The sequence below is a fragment of the Trichechus manatus genome, unplaced genomic scaffold, assembly GCF_000243295.1.
Source record: "Trichechus manatus latirostris isolate Lorelei unplaced genomic scaffold, TriManLat1.0 scaffold00026, whole genome shotgun sequence".
Classification (NCBI taxonomy): domain Eukaryota; kingdom Metazoa; phylum Chordata; class Mammalia; order Sirenia; family Trichechidae; genus Trichechus; species Trichechus manatus.
Window position 1 is genome coordinate 8660925 of NW_004443962.1, and position 15859 is coordinate 8676783.

The 15859-nt window shown below is 43.1% G+C and overlaps 1 protein-coding gene across 1 annotated transcript; it reads left to right on the forward strand.

Annotated features, from left to right (window-relative positions):
• Positions 1-400: 400 nt before the first annotated feature.
• ROPN1 (rhophilin associated tail protein 1) lies at positions 401-13536 on the forward strand. Its single transcript, XM_004373616.2, has 5 exons — positions 401-605; positions 4804-4921; positions 6200-6361; positions 12632-12807; positions 13326-13536. Exons 1-5 carry the CDS (start codon positions 490-492, stop codon positions 13390-13392), a joined length of 639 nt encoding a protein of 212 aa, XP_004373673.1. The 5' UTR covers positions 401-489; the 3' UTR covers positions 13393-13536.
• The last annotated feature ends 2323 nt before the right edge of the window (positions 13537-15859 follow it).

Genomic DNA, 15859 nt, shown 5'->3' on the forward strand with positions numbered 1-15859 from the left:
AATGTCAAATACTAGAAAATTCAGAGTAAATTTTACTACAGCTCTTATCCAGCCAGTAAGAATTGTGTGACATGGGAAAGATGCTCATGATACACTGTTGAGTAAATAAGCTGTTTGGTATGACATCTTTTTGTTTATACAGACACATATATATTGATATTGAAAAAGTTCTGGAAGGATACATTTAATATTTTTGGTGATGTTGGGGGAGATTTTTACTTCTTGTTGACCTCTACTTTTTGAATGAAGAAGCACTGTGTGATTTTTGTGTCCAGGAGAGAATTGTTTACAACAACAAAAAGTGGGGATTATTGAGCTGCTTTCTAACCTTGGAGTTGCATAACAGTAGAATACATCACTTGTGGGATTGTAAACTCCCCAATACCGAGAATGTCAAACAGAGGCTGGGTGACCTCCTGACCAGGATTCCTGTCATCTTGTGATTCAAAGATTCCCATTTATTTATTTATTTTTCCTGCCAATAGGTCAATGCCTCAGACCGATAAGCAAATATGCATCCCGCCAGAGCTGCCGGAATTGCTGAAGCAGTTCACCAAAGCCGCCATCCGGACCCAGCCACAAGATCTCATCCAATGGGCTGCTGAGTGCGTCTTCCTTTCCTCCTCCAACTCCCTTGTCACCTCCCGCCCCTCTTTCCCACACTGGGGGGAGGGAAGGTCATGGAAAACTGAGGAGGTTGTCATGGCTGCAGCCAGGAGTACAGACTGATTAGCATAATCTTTTGTGATTTTCAGTTCTAGCATTGCTTCGGTTCTTCAAAATCCACACATGAAAACATCACAACGGGCAAGGATGGGATGCCCTCCCCTGAGCAAGCCAGACTTAGCAACATGAAACCAGGGCAATGGGAAAAGTGTCCTGGGGCAAACAGCAAGAACTAGAGCAACACATCACAGCAGTACACGCATACTCCCCCCCACCCCTGCACCCCCTCAGTCTGTCCCAGTGGAAAGAAGGGTTCAGAATCCCCCTGGTTTAAACAAGGACCTCGTTCTCTTGTCTCACCAATAGATGGCAGCAGTGCACCTGGGGGAGCCCTGTGAGGAGCCTGCTGGGTGTGGGTGTGGGTGTGGGATGGGTCCAACCTGGTTCACTCCTGGATTTACTCCTTTAACGAGATACCTTCCTCCAGTGCTGTTAAAACTCATACTTTTTATCCAATCAAAGACACTACCTGTGGCGAAATTATTGCTACTTTCTTTAGTAACACGGATTAGTTCTCTAAACATAAAGATGTACGTTCAGTACACATCCCATTCTGGAAAAAGGAGGTAAAACAGAGCGAGAAGGTCGGAAGAGTATGGCTGGGCTGAAAACAGTGCTCCTCAAACACAGATTTCTGCTTTCAGGGGAGACCTCCAGAGGCTGCTCAATTGATAGAGTTTACACAACAACAGCTACTGGCCTGGATTGAAACAGCTTTACACAGAAAACCTCTCAGCTATGAAATTGCTTCTTAGACAAACTCGCCTGCTTGAAGCTGGGGGTGATTGTGGCAGGAGTCTGGAGCTAACTAGAGCTCCCTGACCATTTTCAGTCTATTTTTACTGTTTGATGATCGCCTCCTTAGTAGTATTTCAGTGGGAAAAGGGGGAGTAAGAGAAGGTGTTGAGAGGGAGTGGTGGGTTGGGGAAGGGAGAATGTCTTTAGCATGAGATTGTGAGTAGGTGTATTGGGTGGAAGAAGGTGTGGACACCTTTGAGAAGGCACAAAATGTAAGCTAAGGATTCTTTAGACTCTTGAGCAGTGTCCTCTGTGCTGTTGGGCTAGGTTAGGATGAAGCTTTTCCAAATGAAAGGAAAATAAGCCAGTGGTATACATAAAAAGGAGCCCTGGTGCCACAGTGGTTAAGAGCTCGGCTGCTAACCAAAAGGTCGGCAGTTCAAATCCACCAGCCGCTCCCTGGAAACACTATGGGGCAGTTCTACTCTGTCCTATCTGTCCTATAGGGTCGCTATGAGTCAGAATGGAGTTGATGGCAATGGGTTTGTTTTTTTATGCATAAAAGGAGACATAAATATGGGTGCTTTGCATAGTAATGAGCCCTGTTTAGTTTTCCATTTTAAATTTGATCTATTACCTCTAAGAGTAAACTTTAGCTTCAGCAGACTGATTTCTTTTGGCATAGTCAGACACTTTATACTATACAATGGTTTAAAACCCCATTTTATTGTATGTACGCTGCTGTGTTATGGTAAGAAAAATGACATTTCTTGGTACTGTCCCTGACATTTATGGGAGATGACATTCCACTGCTGTAGCCTGTCTGCTCTCATATTGCCTCATGTGCTATAAATTTTTTAGACATCCATGAAAAATCAGTTTGTAGTTTCATTGCAATGAACAAAGAGAGCATGACCCAGGAGTGCTCTCTGTCTTGTTCAGATGTGAAAAGAACTTATCAGATGGTTTTATGTGGCTCACAAACCTGTAGCATTTTAGAAGGTAAAACTCCACAAAGTAGTTCCAAGGCCAAATATGTGTTTAAGTCATTGCAAGAAAAGAATTTCCCTACATAAGCGCTGTCAATGAAGAAATCACCTTGCTGTCAGCAAGACATAAACTTGTCTGTCCTGTAGTAGACATGTATGACAACACACATTGCAATATGGGTATACCCATGCAATGGTTCACTTGCAAGTGAGGCTAAATGACCCATGGAGGACTGACGTCATTGACTACAGCCTCATTTCAATGTTCTCTAACCAACTCCACTAACAAGCTGCTGAGTGTCACTCTCTACCTGGGCAGTCACTTCTACAGAATGAGGAGCTGTGTGTCTCTGTCTTTGTCATTCGCATCTCACCTAAGTCTGCTTATATAGCCTGAGACCACACCCCATTCCTGTTGTCACCCTGTACTCACACTCACCCCAGCACTGATCTGTCTGCAGAGATTTCTCATGCATTTCCTTAAAGGTGACCTTGGAGTATTTCTTCTGCCCTCCCTGCTGATGACCTCCAAGGGGAGACTGGAAGGCATTGTTTTAGTCCATGTAGCTTTAGTTCTGCACTGCTTTGTGGCTTGGAGACAGGAAATGGTTCTCAGCCTCCTCACCGAATGGTTTGGCCCTAAGATAGGCTTGACAAAATTCTCTGTGTTCTTTTTATACTACATGGATCTATAGAAAGTATGAAAAATAAAGCAGAGAGGAACAGAGGCTTGTGACCCAGGGATAATCACTAACAAGACTTTTGATGCAGATCATCAGGCCTTTCTTCCAAGGCACCTCTGAGTGGGTTCAAACTACCAACCTTTCAGTCACTAGTTAAGTACTGAACAATCTGTACCAGCCAGGTACTCCTTTAGTGGAGACAGACGCTTCCATGGAGCATAGGTGACCCACATGTCAACTGCTATGTCCATTCCCTGCTGCAGGCAGCCTCTTCTCATCTCATGCCCATCTTGAAACAGGACTCAGTATTTTTTTTTTCTATGTTGCCCCAAAAGAAACCACACTCTGCAAAGCATTGGGAAGCAAGCAGATTTCACTGAAGATTTTGAAGGGCAGGTAGAGAAGGATTTTAACTCACACACCCCACATAGTATGTTTCAAACCCTTCTCTGGCTTGTCTCCTCCCCTTGAGCCTCCCTCACTGTCCTGCCAACCTTCTCTTTCTTCCTCCTCGAAGTCCCAAGCCTCACTCTTCCAGCCCTTCCCCTTCTTGGCTCACCCTGGAACATCTCTCTCTCCCCCTTTCTTACGCAGGGAACTTCAGTTCTCTCCCAACTTCTCTTTCTGAGGTTACACATCCCCACTCACTTCCTAATATTGACTCTAAGTATGTCAATGGTCACTGAACAGGTAGTCCCCCAACATACAGGGGGTTCGGCTCCAGTGACTCAGTTAAATCAGTTCTGACGTAAGTCGAATACCTCATTTTTTTTTTTTTAGTTTTCATTATTATTGCCTTTTATTATCAGTATCTTCATAAATTTGATCTTCATTTGTCTTTAGGGGTTGGAAACATTACATCTGAGAATGATAGCATCAGCAAATTACACAATATCATATGTAGTACAGATTACTGACGATAAGATGTACAAACAAAAACCAGTTGGTCGTAAGTACAGTTCATCGTAACTCAAGTACATCATGAGTCGGTGACTACCTGTATTGAGCATAAAGATTTTATTTATTTATTTTTTAAAAAAGATCTTCTAGTTACTAGGCTTCTTCCTCCATAAAAGACAGTAGGGAATTAAAAATAACCAATTGTTTACTCCTATTTATACAGAGACACACAAACACCCACATACACATAACACACACGTATATATATCCTATGATGTGTTCTATATATCACACACACATGCATATATATATATATCTTATGATGTGTATGTATATGTGTGTAAAAAACTTAGGAGGGATGACTGGGAAAAAAAAACCATATCCAGTATGCTCCAGAGAATTCCAAAATTTGTTGATTATTCTTCATCCTTAGAGAGGAGCAAATATTTTCATCCCCTAAGCCTTCACTGGAGCCCTGGCAGCATAGTGGTTAAGAGCTCAGCTGCTAACCAAAAGGCCGGCAGTTCGAGTCCACTAGCTGCTCCCTGCAAACCCTATGGAGCAGTTCTACTCTGTCCTACAGGGTCACTATGAGTCAGAATCGACTCTACGGCAACGGGCTTTAAGCCTTCTCTAGGCCTTAGGCCTAAAAAGCAATACATTCAGGCTTTCCCTGTTTGTCAATGAACTTTACAAACAAGTGTCTGGTATCTAGCAGCCACTGGAGTATAGGCTGCTCCCTCATCCCCTAACTTTTTCTCTTCTAGTTATTTTGGAGCCATGTCCCGTGGAGAGATTCCCCCCGTGAGAGAGCGGTCTGAGCGAGTGGCTCTGTCTAACTGGGCAGAGCTAACACCTGAGCTGTTAAAGATCCTGCATTCTCGGGTAAGGGCCAGACTGTGGCATAAGGGGAGTGGGGGACAAGGTCAGAGCTGCGTGGGTACAGACCAAAGCCCACTGACCCCCTGCCAGTCAGCTGGTCATGTGCGCAGCACCATCCTAAAATTCACTAAACCATGGACTGAAAGTTAAGTCTCCCCTTGGAGAAATAGGAATAATACTGAAACGGCTGTGGACTATTCCGTGCTGAGCTGTCAATGGGGCCATCCTCAGACTTCCTGAAACTGGCAGAGTATCTAGAGGCTCAGTGCAATGCTAACCCCTTCCCTCCAGAAAAGCACAAGTCCACAGTCCCTCAACTGTGTCTCCTTTATGGATCAACACCATAATATGATGCCAATCACAATTTGGAAAGGGGCATATTATAACCCCCACCCCCCCATCTTATGTGTAGCTTTTAGGAAAAGGTATGGTTCTCCTCACAGCCAAATCATCCTGGGAGCTGCCTTGGATGTTTGGTTCGGTCAATTCCCAGGAAATTCTGGCTTATCCTGGCCCAATTTAGGATCCAAGACAGAGAGGTTTGGGGTGATTCAGGACTGACTTAGCCAACTATCTTGGTCCCAGAGGCTTAGCCATTTTACCAGAATCGGAAGGTCAGACAGGTCTTAGACCTTCACTGGGGCATCTGTGCCCTTATCACATTGTTGGCCAACAACTAGCTACTCATCCCCTCCCTCCTCTTAACCACCAAGTGCCTTGTGCAGTGGATATGACACCGATCCGAGGTACCTGGGGCCAAGCAACATTATGCATCCAGACCAAACCCTGAGGGTAGCCATATCCCCGTCTTATTCCTGGGAAAGCATGAGGGATGCATGTGAGGTATAGTGCAAAGAACTCAATGGAATCTGGAAGGAAAAGCCCTGGCATCTTGTTTCAACACTAATCAGTGGTCTCAGTCAAACAAGTCCTCTGCCTCTTGGTTTCACCGTCAGGCTGCCCTATCTACCTTATAGGAATAACCCAGGGATAAAATGGCAGATAATAAAAGCATCAGAAAAAAAAATTAAGATGCAATACTAAATGTCTGCATTTCCCATAATTCTGACATCCGGAGTGAAAAATTATTAAATCCTATCTCAGCATGTTCTTTTGCTAGGGTGAATATTTCTCTACCCTTGCAAAGAAACTACCAGAGTCTTACCTCTCTGACAACCCTACTTGCTCTGCCCTGGGAGAACGTGGGGACTTGCTGGGCAGGTTCTTCTCAGGGACAGAGCCTGCCTCATTCCCTGTTTTCTGTATGCTCCTGCCCTGCAGGTTGCTGGCAGACTAATCATCCATGCAGATGAGCTGGCCCAGATGTGGAAGGTGCTCAGCCTCCCAACAGATCTGTTTAATAGCGTGATGAATGTGGGTCGCTTCACAGAGGAGATCGAGTGGCTAAAGTTTTTAGCCCTTGCTTGCAGTTCTCTTGGAGTTGTAAGTTGCTTTAATGTTTTGTGTTCCTGTAGGGAAATTCTCTCTTTGGGCTTGGAAGGGCAGGAGTTGAGCGTTTGCACATCTAGACACACAGTCAACTCGCCAAGGCTGTGGACTGGAGATGAGCATGCCCCTGGATTCATTATCCAGGCTTCTCGTCTTTTCCTTCTCTCGGATTAGGTTCATTTCTGTGCTCATTAGCTAGAAGCAGGGGTTAGGAGGAAAGAGAGGGGGAAAACGGATACAGGCTCTAGGGAGAGGTTGACTAAAATGTGGCTTGTGGGCTCTTTGTGAATTTCAATCATTGCAACAGATTCATTTCTATCACCACTCCGCTCCCTCCGTTATATTCACAGAGATAACCAAGAGTGCACTGTAGAGTAAGAGCTGCTTATACTTGGCTTCCAGACATCTAGAAGATACACCAATAGAGACTTTTACAAAGAGGGGCAGCCTTATAGAAAACACAATTTGATAGACGTAATTGGACACGAAAATCAGAGATAAGAGAGCAAGGAAGGACAGATGAGACTATTTCTAGACTTACAGTCATGACATCACCGTGGATGCAGGATGCTCAAATTCATGCCTTTTCCAACTTGACTTCGTTCGCAATTGGAAAAGCCACTTTCCTGTTCTGAAGGAAAAGATGCTGAAACCAGTGTGTGTATGTATGTGTGCGTGCGTGTATTTTTTTTAACTAAAGCTTAAGTGTCTTCTTATATGTGGACTCAATCTTGTTGAACACTGTTTCAATAACTTACATGGTAATGAATCAGAAACATGGTTTTTTAAAAAAAAATCCTTGAAATACATGAGTTTAAAAATTAATGAGAAAATCATTGCCTCTGCCAAAGCCAAATGGTATGAAAAGGTAGCTTGAATCATTCAGCACATCTTGTTCTTTCTTCTCGAATATGCTTGAAATGCAGATTTGACTTTTTTTTTTCTGAGAAAATTTACCAGAAATATTGTAGTTCAACTTTTTCTATGGGTTTCCCTTGCAACTTTCCTCATAATCGTTTCTTTGGAGTGAAGAGGAGGGGCCGTTTGTTTTCCATTTCTTTTTTTTTTTTCTTTCCTTTCCATTGTCCTTTATAGCAATATTACATAATGAATCAATTACTATTCTTCAAAGAAGAGAGGGAAATGCAGCAAGGGTAGACAAGTGGACCATCAGCACTGATCTCACTTCTGTGGAAACAGCCCAAGGGTTGGCGACTTAGTTATCTAGTGCTGCTATAACAGAAACACCACCAATGGGTGGCTTTAATAAATAGAAATTTATTTTCTTGTAGTTTAGGCTAGAAGTCCGAATTTGGGGCGCTGGCTCTAGGGGAAGGCTTTCTCTCTGTGTCTGCTCTGGGGGAAGGTCCTTGTCTCTTTTCAGCTTCTTTTCCTCAGTTCCTTGGTGATCATGTGGTATGTATCTTCCCCTCCGTTTGTGCTTGCTTGCTCGCTCAATCTGCTCTTTTCATATCTCAAAAGAGATTGATTAAAGACACATTCAGTTGTTAAGAGCTATGGCTGTTAACCAAAAGGTCGGCAGTTCGAATCCACGGGCTGCTCCTTAAAACCCTATGGGACAGTTCTACTCAGTCCTATAGGGTTGCAATGAGTCAGAATCGACTTGACCACAAAGGGTTTTTTCTATACTAATACTGCCTCATTAACATAACAAAAAAACCCATTCCCAAATGGGATTATAACTACAGATATAGGAGTTAGAATTTACAACACATATTTGGGGAGACACAATTTAATCCGTAACAGTTGAGGAAAACTGCAAAAGGGAAAATAAAAACTTGGCACATTTTATCAAATTCTCATAGGTTCACACATTTATTCGCATCACATTGAGATGTTGGGGAGGGTGTACCTTCTTTATTTTATCTGCAATTAATTCTGAGCAGTGGTTAAGAGCTATGGCTATGGCTGCTAACCATAAGGTCAGCAGTTTGAATCCACCAACTGCTCCTTTGAAACCCTATGGAGCAGTTCTACTCTGTCTTGGAGGGTCTCTATGGACTCAATGGCAAGGGTTTTTTGTTTTTTGCTTTTTTTTAACCCCCAAAGGGCAGCCCTGGTGATGCAGTGAGTAAGAGCTCGGCTGCTACCAAAAAGTCAGCAGTTCAAATTTACCAGCGGCTCCTTGGAAACCCTATAGGACAGTTCTATCCTGTCCTGTAGGGTCACTATGAGTTGGAATAGACTCGAGGGCAATGGGTTTGGTTTTGGTTTTGGTTTACCCACAAAGGGTAGAGTAAGAAAATAACTAGATTCAATCCAATCCAGGAATTTCAGTCTGATGCAATAATCGAAACAGCCTTTAGGTAAATTGCACAATCTCTCAAATTTCTTCTGTACCACCTGTCCCCTTCTTTTCCAAGACAACAGTTGAGTTTATGGGGAAAGAGTGACTCTAGGACCTCAGTGCAGCCAAGTGAAGGGTTTCACATATCTGTTGGTCTTCTTTTGCACTTCTGGTTTCCATGATGATGCCTCTGTCTACCCGGTCACTAGCTGCTTGTAGCTTGAGTCTTTGGTCTAGTCTCTTTTGGGTTAGTCACAGCATGATGGGGTTCCCCCACAGGCATCTCATTTTTCACTGGTGCTGAGGTCTGTTCCCCAGCTTAAGTGGTCTACACCACAGGCCCTCACTGCCTTGTGAGATGTCTGAACCTTCCCCTTGTCCCTATACCTCAGAGTAACCAAGAGTGACTTTGGAAAGCCAAATTCCAACCTTCCCTCCGCTTAGCCCCCTGTGCAGCTGCTAGGTTCACTTTGATATGGCTGCCTCCCAAACTGGTGAGAAGAAACCATGAGGTGAACTGTGTCTTTCTACTTCCCCTCTAAAACGAGGAGGTTGCACTAGATGGTCCACGAGGCTCCTTCACCTCTAATGTTCTGTGATTCTATTCCCCCTTCTCTGCTTCCACTGAGACACCCTCACCCCTAGCTGTGGATAACAGCAAACTCCTTGGATTCTGAGAGGTCCTGACATGTTTGACTTTGCCCCTAATTACCCTATGTCAAAGAATACCTAGAGGTGAGGTCAGCCTTCGGGGCAAGTCCCTAAATAAAGGGAGCCCTGTAAATCCAGGAAGCAATTCCTTCATACCCATTGGATCATGTTGGATTGTGGCTGGGAACTTAAATGTGAGGTGATCAGGGTGTCATCATCTGGGGTGAAGGCTTTGCCTTCTAGTTAATCCATTTATCTAGAGAGGTAAGCCCAGGAATTCCCTCCTTCCTCAACAGGCAACCAAGATCTCTGTGCCATCTAGAAAAGCCATTTCCCTCCTTGTAGAGAAGAGCCTAATGCAGGAATTTTAGGTAGCAGGTAGATGTACTCAAGTCTTGAGCTCTCTGAGTCTAATACATGTGATTAAAAATGCTATGGCCTGAAGACCTTGTTCCTTTCAGGACTCCTCCCCCGCACAACTGGCCTATGCCACCTCCTTTTCCAACTGAGACTTTATATAAAACAAAGAGATCTTGCAAGTAGTAAATAATTGGGTTAACTGGAAGGGATAGCTTATATTTTCTTAGCAAATAATTTACTTTTCGAGCCTTTTACCTCTGAGTTTGAAAATGAAGCTCATAAGTTGCTATCTCTATGAAGTGGATCCTCATATAACTAGAGATGTTGTGCAGGAAAACACAGATGTTTACTTTAGATTTATTTAAGTTTACCAAAAAGCTCCAGTCTAAAGAGTTTATCCATTCATCCATTTATTGAATATTTTTATAAATCTTATAAGCGCAATAGAATTTGAATATTTGTTGTTTGACCAACAAAAGATGGCATTTGGGGTAGAAAGCACCCCAGTTTGGATGAGACTATAGGAAGAAGATAACCAAACAAAGGCACTAAGTGAGCAGTTAAGCGAAGTAGAGAGGATGAGCTGTGGATGAAAATTATGAAGGTGAGTGCACACATTCATGCCTGCGAGTCATCTACCCAAAGCCATTCTCATGCTGACCTCATCTCACGCGCACACCTTCCCATCCTCACTGACGGCCTCCTACCCAGCCTCATGCATGCCCGTCCTCCCACGCCCTTGGTGGAAGTGGCTGCACAATGCCTCACGCAGTGCTTTACAATGCTTTCCAGGAGAGGGCCCCAAGGAGGGGAAAACAAATGCAAGTGGCCTGCTGCAAACCCCGAGTGCCTTTGACATGTGGTTTATCATATAAAAATTCATGTGCACTGAAGATTCTATTTCATAAAATAACAATGTTTGATTTAATATAAAAATAATGTTCAAAATACTCACCATCAAGTGCAAATGTCACTACAAGAAGATTGGCCAAGTTTATTCAGTGCCCTTCTGCCTCCCGGCACACAGACTTACTCCCTCATGTAACCCACACCACAGTTAAAGAAGCACCACCTGGATATTCATTATATTCAGGAAGAGGATGCGAGCAGAATCAGCAAACATCAACTACAGAGGGAGAATGATGTTGGCCAGCCATCTGGCAAGATATAACAGCTGCTTGTTCACTCACCTAGCCTCACTCAGTTCACTACTCAGGACTGATTCTTCACCGATATCCCGAGGGTGTACAAGAATCATTTGCACATCATCTGTCTTAACAAATCTCCATGATGTATATGCTAACCTATCTTTGCTGATCGGAGCTAAACCATCCTTTCCTTGTATCATTTCCTTCCCTTATCCCATCATTACACAACTCTTTCACTTGTGAAATATATTTAAAGGGCGGGCTTGTTTAAAGACACTGGTACATTAAAACCTCAGTTCTGAACATGATCCTTAATGTTCACGTTTCATTGAAAGGAATGGTTTGCTTCTACTATATTAACCCTTCCATTACAACTTCTGGCAACCATCATCTACTAATTTTTCTGCCAGCAACAACAGGGTTAGTATTATGTACTATAAAGTACTAACCAAGACCAGTTGCCATCAAGTCAATCCCGACTCATGGTGACCTCATGTGTGTCAGAGTAGAACAGTGCTATATAGGGTTTTCAATGGCTGATTTTTTGGATACAGATCACCAGGTCTTTCCTCTGAGGTGCCTCTGGGTGGACTTGCATCGCCAACCTTTCAGTTAGCAGCCCAGTGCGTTAACCATTTGCACCACCCACGCACTCCCTATTATGTACTTCATGATTCCCGTTAGAGGGATCCACATGTTTTAGAGGGATGGGTTTTATCTTGATGTTCAGTACCATTTTTCCTGCATCGGGGACACCTGTCTTCCTAGGGACATTACCCTTCTTCTACCTCCCCCTCCCCACTGTGGACCTGCTCCAAGTCTCTCATAGGAGTGTACAGACTAATCACCTCCACGCTCTAGAGAGAAGGTTGGAGAGCAACAACAATAAGAAAAACTCCTATTTGTAGAATGTAAAAGCAAATTTGTCTCCTTCAGTGAGGTTATTCTGATTGAAGTAACAAATATCTCTACATATTCAGCAGTTTATAAACTTAATTCTCTGAGAATAACCCTCCAACAAAGAAAGGAAGGAGAAAAAGACACTCAGTGGGCACTCCATAAACCAATTGCCATCAACCCGATTCTGATTCATGGTGACCGTGTGTGTTAGAGCAGAACTGTGCTCCATCGGGTTTTCAATGTCTGATTTCTCAGAAGTAGATTATCAGTTTGTCATACTGTGGTGGCTTTCACGTTGCTATGATGCTGGAAGCTATGCCATTGATATTGTAAATACCAGCATGGTCACCCATGGTGGACAGGTTTTAGCAGAGCTTCCAGATTAAGAGAAACTAGGAAGGAAGGACTGACAATCTACTTCCAAAATTAGCCAATGAAAACCTTATGGATCACAACAGAACACTGTCCGACTCACTTGCTTTGGACATATTATCAGGAGGGACCAATTGCTAGAGGAGGACATCATGACTGGCGAAGCAGAGGGCCAATGAAGGCAAGGGAGACCCTCAGTGAGATGGGTTGCAACGATGGACTTGAACATACCAGTGATGCTGAGGATGACTAAGGACCAGGCAGCATTTCATTCTGTTGTACAAAAGGTCATCATGAGTCAGAGTTGACTTGACTGCAACTATCTATACCTATAGATGCTTACCATTTTTTTTTAGATTGAATTAAATGACATATTAGGTGTAAATATTTCAAGCTTTCCAGAATATTGCATCATTCTCACTTCATTTTATGAGAGTAATACTTTTTTTCTTTTGTATGTAAGCTGATCTCAAGAATCTAGCTGGAATAATGACTTTCTCCTTGTTTTATCTTGTGGTTTTATAGACCATTGCCAAAACTCTCAAGATAGTGTGTGAAGTTTTATCATCTGACCATGATGGGGGACCTCCCAGAATCCCTTTTAGCACCTTTCAGTTTCTCTACACGTATATTGCCGAAGTGGACGGGGAGATCTCGGCCTCGCATGTCAGCCGAATGCTAAAATACATTGAACAGGAAGTGTAAGTAAACCTTTACCAACTGGGGGTAAACGAATACAGGGAAAACAAATTTAACAGGGTCCTGAGCCATGATATAGTGAGGTTACTGTATTACGCTGCTCTGGGAACAGAGAAATGGTGTGAAGAACAAGAAGTAAGGATTGAAAAGAGATGAGGAATGTGAAGGGAAAGAACGGTGTAGGAGAGCAGTTCTTAGCATGAGCCCCAGATCTGCAGCAGCATCATCACTTGGGAACATGTTAGAAAAGCAGTGCTCGGGCTGCATCCTGGACCAACTGAGCCAGAAACTCTGGAATGGGGTCCAGGAATCTGTGTTTTAGCAAGCTCTCCAGGTGATTCTGATTCTCAAGTTCGAGAACCAGTAGCGTAAGCACAGAAGAGAAGATTTCAGGACAACTGAGAGTGATGAGGGAGGAGCAGCAGCAGAACATGGAGTGAGAAAGTTGTTTATACATTGCCTTTCTTAAGCTTAATCACGTTCAGTGAACTAACCCAAGATACATATTTTCCCCACACAGAATTGGTCCTGATGGTTTAATCAAGGTGAATGACTTTACCCAAAACCCTAGGGTTCGGCTGGAGTAAAAGCACGATTCTGGCAATTTTAAAGGAAGATACAGAGATGATTGTGCTTCAGAATGAGTGAACCCCATTCACCATCCAGTGTCAATTTTCTTGTACAACTGGTACATGCTAATAAACAATTAGGCAAACATACTAAATCAGAAATGTGTGGAATTAAGATGCTGAATTGTTGGAACAAAACACCTACATTAAGAGATTAGTAGTCTTACTATACTGGCTCTGGATAAAAGTGGCTGACGAAGCATGAAGAGAAAATGCATCTTGAGGCAAAGCCAGATGGTCAGATTTCAAAGTTAGAATGTTAACTGGACACAATGTTGATGTTTTGTGATTATAAAGCTTAAGTTAGATGAGGTCAGTCCAAGTTTTTACCAGTTTATTTCTCCATTTGTTGGTTTTATACTAGTCATTCATTCACTCATCAATATTTATTGAGGTTAGTTAGCTATACGCCAGGAGGAGTCCTGGGCGGTGCAAAAGGTTAATGCGCTTGGCTGCTAATGGAAAGGGTGGAGGTTCAAATCCACCCAGAAGTGCCTCAGAAGAAAGGTCTGGTGATCTACTTCCCAAAAATCAGCCATCGAAAACCCTATGGAGCACAGTTCTACTTTGATACATACGGGGTTGCCATGGGTCAGATTGGCAACCAGTTGTTTATGTGAAAACAATAGGGTTGCTAGATAAAATACAGGATCCCAGTTAAACTGAATTTCCGATAAACACTGAATAATTTTTTAGTATAAGTATTTATTTTGTTTTGTTTTGTTGCTAAACCTGGCGACCCTAGCCAGAAACTATGCTGGCTTCTGAGCATATACAAATAAATCAGGTCTGAATTCTGCTCTGAAGAAGTTCCCAGTCTAACATTAGGATAAGACGTGAACATAAATCACTTTAATGCAAGTGGTGCTGAGAGGTACTAATAAAGTGCTTTAGAGATCAATACTAAAGTATCAAAGTTAACAGATTTCCCTAACATCATATATGTACACATGTAATGGGACCTTCTTGGGAAAATCCCCTGCATGAGCTTAAGACCTCCTGACAAGGTCACCTAAAGATTGTTCTTTCTCTCAGGAAGCAGATGAGCTTGGCTGTGTTCCAAGGTCACTGGTTCCCTTCTGTCAATCTCCTCGTAAAGTTGTTTTTGTTTAAAAATCGTGTTGGCTTGCTTATATATGGATTGGGGGAAAATTTATCTATTGGTGTCCAAATAAATTTAAAAAAGTTGTGATGGGATGTCACCATGGGCCCTTAATTTCTGCTTAGAGTTAAACAATTAAAGGGGCTGGACCATATTCTTCCCCCACAGTCACGGAGCTGCACCTGTAGGGGTTGGACAACCATCAGTCCTCCCTGTTGCTGCCTTCTTGGCCATTGTTTATATCCACTCTGGCACCTAAGGAACCCTGGTGGTGCAGTGGTTAAGAGCTCGGCTGCTAACCTAGAGGTCGGTCATTCAAATCCACCAGCCGCTCCATGGAAATCCTATGGGGCAGTTCTACTCTGTCCTATAGGACCTCTGTGAGTTGGAATTGACTTGACGGCAATAGGCTTGGGCTTGGTTTGGTTCTGGGACCTAAAGCTCCTTGAAAATTGAAAACTCTCACCTTCAGGCGGAGAGCTGAAGCACTTCGGGTGAAACCTGGCACTGTAATTAATCGGAAGTAGAGAATGAGTGAGATCCTTTAACTTGCGTCAGTCCCCCAGTGTCTCTTGGTTTCTCTTTCACTATGATCAGGAATTGATATACAGTCTTGCCTGCGAGTAGTGGGGTGGAGGGATAGAGGGGGAGAAGCAGTTGGAAGACTCTAAGACAACAAATTAAATTTCATAAACTTAAAGCAAAGGGTCCTTTGTACATTTGGGAAAACAGATTGAAATCAATAGCTAACTCTCAGAGTAGCCCTGAGCATAATCCCTTCAGATTGAGGCTGATGAAACCCCAACTATCAAGTGTATACTGCACACAGATATGAAGTTATTGATGGCACTGACGCCATCAACTGAGACTAAGAACAACTGGCAATACCATCGTGGCACTGCCAACTGTTCGTCTTCTAAGTCACTATTTGGTGTCCATCATTTTTGTTCTCTGCTCTGGCTCACTGTTGCAATGCTTCCTAAGCTATGGACATTGTTGAGCCACAGGTGCTCACCAGAGACTCAGCTGCTACAGCACATCTACCAAATCAACCTGCTCTAGCGGTTACCCCAAGGGTGGAAAGCAGCGTTGTCTCAACCTGATCTATGCCATAGTAATATTATACTGTATTAATAATAATTTTAAAAAACTCGTTACCATCGAGTTGATTCCGACTCATAGCAACCCCATGTCTGTCAAAATAGAACTTTGCTCCATAGAGTTTTCAATGGCTGTGATCTTTTGGAAGTAGATTGCCAGTCCTTTCTTCTGAGGGGCCTCTGGGTAGATTCGATCTGCCAACCTTTCTGTTAGTAGCCAAGT

Coding starts and splice junctions, on each gene's coding strand:
- ROPN1 (XM_004373616.2), top strand. CDS start 490: ATGCCTCAGACCGATAAGCAAATATGCATCCCGCCAGAGCTGCCGGAA. Junction 606..4,803: donor CTCATCCAATGGGCTGCTGA/GTGCGTCTTCCT, acceptor TTTCTCTTCTAG/TTATTTTGGAGCCATGTCCC. Junction 4,922..6,199: donor TAAAGATCCTGCATTCTCGG/GTAAGGGCCAGA, acceptor CCTGCCCTGCAG/GTTGCTGGCAGACTAATCAT.